At 45.8% G+C, this 7103-nt stretch overlaps 1 protein-coding gene across 1 annotated transcript in view; it reads right to left on the bottom strand.

Annotated features, from left to right (window-relative positions):
- Positions 1-2862: 2862 nt before the first annotated feature.
- O-fut1 (O-fucosyltransferase 1) overlaps positions 2863-7103 on the bottom strand; it is a 63335-nt gene continuing 59094 nt past the window's right edge. Inside the window, exon 7 of the mRNA XM_045760633.2 lies at positions 2863-4622. Coding sequence (XP_045616589.1) covers positions 4419-4622 — 204 coding nt within the window. The 3' untranslated portion in view covers positions 2863-4418. The remainder of the gene's footprint in view (positions 4623-7103) is intronic.

The following is a 7103-nucleotide window of genomic DNA, read 5'->3' as shown; positions in this document are numbered from 1 at the left end:
GAGGAATAACTCCTGGCTCTCGCACCCCTGGAGAACAGCAGCCACACACAAAGCACAGTGCCGCAAAAAGACTGGAGCCAGAGCATACAACCGAGCCGATAGCATCAGCCTCAAGAACTGGGGTGTGGATCGCAGGTGCGGTAGGTCTGGGGCTGCCCCTTCCCCCTCCCGGGGAGGGGGGGGGCTGCGTGGACAGTGGCGCAACGACGGATGACGTCACACTAGTTTGCTCGTTTTAGTTTGGGGAGTTCTATCCACTCGTTCGGCTTTTGGTTGCAATTTTTACCAGAATAGAGATTTGTTTTGGGATGCCTACCTTTCTGGGTGCCTAACCCGGTCAATGAAAGACATAGAATGCTTCCAATTACAGGGGGGTTTCTATAGGCTATTGCTCCCCTTGCCTCTCTAGAGGGGGCCAGGTTCTGGCTCGTGGTCCCCGTTAGGCCCATAAGAACTCCATACACATGACTGATGCCAAAGTCTGACATTAGCATATGAGCCTAGTAAGCTCCGGGGAGCCGTAGGGGCTCCCCCCAGAAAAAAATTGGATAAATACCTAATTCTTGAACAAATATACTGAAAATTGTACAATTAATATTTCCACGAAAGAACTACACTGACTTACTGTAAATAATTCAGCTTGAAATCTCTTTTATTTAGCAGAAATAGTCTAAGTCTTGTTGACCAGCATACAATTAATACAACACTCTACATTAATTGAATTGTTCAAATTTTCTGTAATTCATAGGCACACTAGGACTGATGACGTTACTTTAACAATTTCAGACTGGCGCGGTGTTTAAACTTCAACAAGTATTTAATTCTTAACGCCTGACGCTAACAATGGCGCTCGGAAATAATTATAACCATTTAGTTAGTTACAAAAAATTAATGTTAAATTACTTCTTTACGTTAGTGAATGAGCTCGATGTTTACATAGTATACACTTGTTTACCGATGGTCGCTTTGTAGTTTACCAAGAAATTGTGACTGATAATCGCACTGCTCGCAGCCACCTTCACCACCTTCCCTACACTTTTCCACCTTCCCTACCCTTCACCACCTTCCCTACCGTTCACAACCTTCCCTACACTTAACAACCTTTGCTACCCTTCACCACCTTCCCTACCCTTCACCATCTTCCTTACCCTTCACCAGCTTTTCTACCCTTCACCAATCTTTGATGGCTTTAGTTACATTTATTAAACAGTTTACAAGCATGAAAACTTCCCAATCAAATGTTGCTGTTGTTGTTATACAACAGCCTCCTGGTGCTTTGGAGATCATTAACTGTTTAATAATTGTAAACAAAGCAGCCAAAAATTGCAAAAAGATGTACAGGTTCGTAAGTGCTTGCGTAACTGCTTCGTGAATCTGGCCCCTGGTCTTTGAGGGTCACCTTGGTTCAGTCATTGAATCATTTCTTCCGTGCCCCAACTGAATGCGTGCCCTGTCTTAATTCTCCCTACAGCAGCTGTTTTGGCATCGGCTGTCAGGCCTTCTTACAGCATGGCCTCTCTATCCGGCCTGATTTTTCTATAGGAGGATGTAAACCCTGAGAATTTGTTGGTCCTGGCCCTTTCCAGGACCAATGTGTCGGATTTTGTCCTGCCACAGAGGAGTCTGCTGATGCAGCTCAAGTGAAGGTGATTAAGCTGTTTGGCATATCTGCTGTAGACAGTCCAGGTCACACTGGTATAGAGAAGGGTGGTGAGTACCACAGCCCAGTAGACCATCAGTTTTGTGGTAAGGATGAGGCCCTTCCGCTCCCAGACAGTCTCACACTCTTCCAAAGGCAGCGCTGCCTTGGCGATCCTATTGTTGACTTCTGCATCTATGTTTACTCTTGACTTGTGCAAATCAATTCACTCTTGAGAGTATGGTGCAAAGACAGGTGAAGTTGTCAACTGCCTGCAGGTTCTGCTCCTTGACAATGATGTGTGGTTCCTGGTAGGTTATTTCAGGGGTGGGTTGGTACACAACTTCAGTCTTTTGGTGCTGACAATGAGACTGAAGTGGTCTCAGGCTCGTGAGAAGCCGTTCATTTCCATAAAGGTAATTATCAAGAGAAAGCACTAAGCCATTATGATTATGAAGCACCTGGAATGGTTATGAAGTTTAAGGATTTAGGATATGACACATGAAAGGAATGATGCCCAACCACTGGAATGGTCAGGGATTGAACTCTGACCTGCAAAAATAAAAGCTATTGCTCTACCATCCAGTCCACATGATTCAAGTATATTATTATTCTTCAACTTTGTCTTGCTCATGTTAGCCAATTTTGATTTTGTAGTTTACTTATAGTCTCTGTACAATAGAATGGACACAACTTTACATGAATGTATACAGACAAGAGTTCAGCCCATCCTCCTGTTTAGTTAGTACTTACAGCAACGATTAGGACCATAGTGCATGTATGGAGTAATGGACAATTAGAAATAGTTACTATTGAATTGGGACAAATTGTTAATTAAGAAAGTAATTATCAAACAATTACACCACCAAGGCAGGAAGGCTATGTAAGGACAAATTGTTCAACATTTTATATTTATGTTGCAAAGACCTAACCTTCCCAGGCCTAATACACCCTATCTGAAGCCTAATATATCACAAATATATGCTAAATTAGGCTTAGGAATATTTAAGTTTGTTTTATAGCTTTATATTTGTTGGACTCTATAAAGTGAATAGTACCAAATTCTACTATCTAATTGTCTTTAATGTCAATGTTTGGACTATGGTGCACAGACACTCAGACACTTGTACTCAGACATATACGCAAATGAGCTTGGATGGATATAAACAGGAGCTGCAAAGTAGTATCTTCTAAGTAAAGGAATCAGACAAAAACAAAAAACAAAAAATAATTAATGATTTGTATTTAAAAATAAATAATTGTACATGTGTTTTTTTTATATACTGATAAAATGTTATTGGCTCGAGTGGAATTAAAGTTGATACATAGAGGGCCAGAGCCCATGATGCTGGCCACAGTATATTAGTGGCAAGACTCGCCACAATACTGTTAGGTGACATCTTCATGTTACAAATGTACTGATGGTGCCAACACCTCACACTGGTGGTGCTGACACCTCACACTGGTGGTGCTGACACCTCACACTGGTGGTGCTGACACCTCACACTGGTGGTGCTGACACCTCACACTGGTGGTGCTGACACCTCACACTGGTGGTGCTGACACCTCACACTGGTGGGGCTGACACCTCACACTGGTGGGGCTGACACCTCACACTGGTGGTGCTGACACCTCACACTGGTGGTGCCAACACCTCACACTGGTGGTGCCAACACCTCACACTGGTGGGGCTGACACCTCACACTGGTGGTGCTGACACCTCACACTGGTGGGGCTGACACCTCACACTGGTGGTGCTGACACCTCACACTGGTGGTGCTGACACCTCACACTGGTGGTGCTGACACCTCACACTGGTGGGGCTGACACCTCACACTGGTGGGGCTGACACCTCACACTGGTGGGGCTGACACCTCACACTGGTGGGGCTGACACCTCACACTGGTGGTGCTGACACCTCACACTGGTGGTGCCAACACCTCACACTGGTGGGGCCGACACCTCACACTGGTGGTGCCGACACCTCACACTGGTGGTGCCGACACCTCACACTGGTGGTGCCAACACCTCACACTGGTGGTGCCAACACCTCACACTGGTGGTGCTGACACCTCACACTGGTGGGGCTGACACCTCACACTGGTGGTGCTGACACCTCACACTGGTGGGGCTGACACCTCACACTGGTGGGGCTGACACCTCTCACTGGTGGTGCTGACACCTCACACTGGTGGGGCTGACACCTCACACTGGTGGTGCTGACACCTCACACTGGTGGGGCTGACACCTCACACTGGTGGGGCTGACACCTCTCACTGGTGGTGCTGACACCTCACACTGGTGGGGCTGACACCTCTCACTGGTGGTGCTGACACCTCACACTGGTGGTGCTGACACCTCACACTGGTGGTGCTGACACCTCACACTGGTGGTGCTGACACCTCACACTGGTGGTGCTGACACCTCACACTGGTGGTGCTGACACCTCACACTGGTGGGGCTGACACCTCACACTGGTGGTGCTGACACCTCTTGACTGGTGGTGCTGACAGCTCACACTGATGGTGCTGACATCTCACACTGGTGGTGCTGACATCTCTCACTGGTGGTGCTGACACCTCACACTGATGGTGCTGACACCATACAATAATGGCAATGACATCTCACACTGGTGGTGCTGACACCTCACACTGATGGCAATGACATCTCACAATGCTGTATTTAAATAACTGTAAATACACTGACACTGCAAATGGTAAATACAATTAGTTCTCAAAATATTTTTAACTTATAAAGGTGTTCCAGAACTTCATTAATGCTATAGCTCACTATGCTCGTATTTCTTTGTCTTTTCTTTCTCAATTGGGAAGGCCCAAAAGGATGAGGGAAAACCCATAACATCTCGCTCTCGCTTGGCAAAAGCAGAGAAAGATGATACACAGTTGCCAATATAATGATTGGCACGAGCAAGGATGGCCAGATCTACATGGGGCTCAGAAGGGTCTCCGTGGTGGACGCTCACCTGAAAAGAGGTTGAAGGTTTACTGTATAAATATAAATTTACTCAAATAAATTTTAAAGACAGCTTCTATATTCTAGCAAACATAAAAAAAACAGCGTTGAATGTAATGAAAAGCTATTTTCTGGGCGAGACCCGGAGGCTCCCCGGAGCTATACCGGGTTGATGTGTATATATTAGACCGTGGCAACAGTCAATCAATTGAGTTCTAGCCTACCGGGGACCATAAGCCAGAACCTGGCCCCCCTCAGAGAGGCAAAAGAAGCAATGGCCTATAGACACCTCCATGTAGATGGAAGTATTCTATGTCTGCCATCTACCAGGTCAGGCACCCAGAAAGGTAGGAATCCCAAAACAAACTACAACTGGTTAAAAATTGCAAACTGAAAGCCACACGAGCAAGCAGAACTCATCAATCAGAAAACAAGCAAACAAACATGATGTCACCACAACTGCCGCACCGTTGTCTGTGCAGCTCCCCCCTCCCTGGGAGGGGAAAGGGGGGTCTCAGACCTTCCATGCCGGCTACCCAACCTCAGTTCAGAGGCTGAATATAAAAAATGCGAAAACCTCCCGAGGGAGGGACGGATGCTGGGAAGCCTCCGGGTCTCACCAAGAATATGGTGTTTCATTACATTCAATGCTGGTTTCCTGTGGAGAGCCCCTCTGGCTCCCCCGTGCTACCTAACCAAAGATAAGGTAAAAGGGAGACTTACCCAGGAGGCAGCCGCCACTCACTCCTCAACTCGAAGTCTAGACAACCAGCTGCAACCTGCGACCCAAGGCTACAAATGCCCAAGATAGGCCAATAACCTCAACAAGGTACCGTGCGGCCAGGACCCTGTTCGCCCTCCATAAGCCCTGTGCCCGAATGTCAGCCCAGGACATATTACCAAACTTATGAACGTTGTGGGCACGGGGACAGACTGCAGGCTGGCTGGACCGAATAATCCTGCAGACGACCTGGGAGACCCGCACCCTGGAACAGGGAAGAAGGGAAACTGGGTCAACCACACATCATCAACTCAAGGACACCTCTGGAAAGCAGCAGTCTCATTCTTCGCCAGAAAAGGAGACGGCTTCAAATTAACACTTTCGCGCTCCGTGGGAACTCGCGGTTGACAGGGGGTAGGTAGCCCCTCCGTGTGGGTAAGCGCGCGGTGACACCCAAATGTGTATACTCGTTCCAGCTTTCTCACCTTAATTCTCGTGCTACGTCGCTCGTTTTGGTATCATTGTGTTCACAATTAAATTCTCTACAGGTGTGTATAAATATAATGTCCAAAAGCCTAGCATGACTCCCAACAGCAAAGCGTAAAGTCGGCAAAAACGCACAAAATCAGTAACATGTGCATTCTCGTTCCATTTTTTTACCTTAATTCTCGTGCTACGTCGCTCGTTTTGGTATCATTGTGTTCGCAATTAAATTCCCTACAGATGTGTATGAATAAAATGTACAAAAGGCTGGAGTGCCTCCCCGCAGAAAAGCCTAAAGTTACCCGTGAACGAGCACCATTTTGTACATTGCAACCTAATGTTCAACTCGTTCAATTTGATAACATCAAATTTCGTGCTACGTCGCTCATTTTGGTATCAAATTGTTCGCAATAAAAAGGCGATTATTTTAAAACTAGTCCCAGAATAATAGAGCAATAACTAGATTTTTAACAAATATTTTAATTCTGGACGCTCATCATCACAAATTTATTTATATCTTTCCAGTGTTCTGACATAAATATGTGTTACATCTTTCATTTTGGTATCAAATTGTTCGCAATAAAAAGGCGCGCATTTTAAAACTAGTCCCAAGATAATAGGACAATAAATAGAATTTTAACAAATATTTTAATATTCGGACCATAGGCCTATTTATAATATTTCAAGTGTTTGGACATCAAGTTTCATGTTATATCTTTGATTTTGGTATCAAATTGTGCGCAATCTAAAGGCGCTTATTTTAAAACCACTACCAGATTGATCTGATAAAATTTAAATTTTTAAAAAAATATTTTAATGAGTGACCCAGTACTGCGTCATTGGAACACATTCAGTAGAAAAATGAGTGACTTAATAGTCAGTCTGTGGAACGCGAAAGTGTTAACAAACTGACCACTAGGACCGAAAGAGCAGAAACCCCTGCGCCGGAGGAGAGCCTGAAGCTCCCCGATCCAACCTGACCCCCAGAGGCCAATGCCAACAAGAGTCCTAGAAAAACAGTCCTGAACTGAATGGGCCACTGCAAACAGAGGAGAAGAGAGAAAAGAGAACACCCGGTCCAACGACCAGGACAGCTCAAGCGGTATGAGCAGGCTGGAGATGAAACAGCGGCCAAGAAAGCTTGTGGAACGAAGCAGATGTGACATCCACCCCGAACGCAAGCTGAAGTAGCTTCGCCAGCACAGTATGAAATGAGGCGACAGTATTCGGCATAAGATGACGGTCCTGAAACGACCATGAGAGAAAGAACAAAACAACTATCAGAAA

Source organism: Procambarus clarkii, chromosome 63, assembly GCF_040958095.1.
Source record: "Procambarus clarkii isolate CNS0578487 chromosome 63, FALCON_Pclarkii_2.0, whole genome shotgun sequence".
Taxonomy (NCBI): domain Eukaryota; kingdom Metazoa; phylum Arthropoda; class Malacostraca; order Decapoda; family Cambaridae; genus Procambarus; species Procambarus clarkii.
Note: the sequence above shows the minus strand (reverse complement) of the source record. Positions and strands in the feature narration are given on the sequence as shown.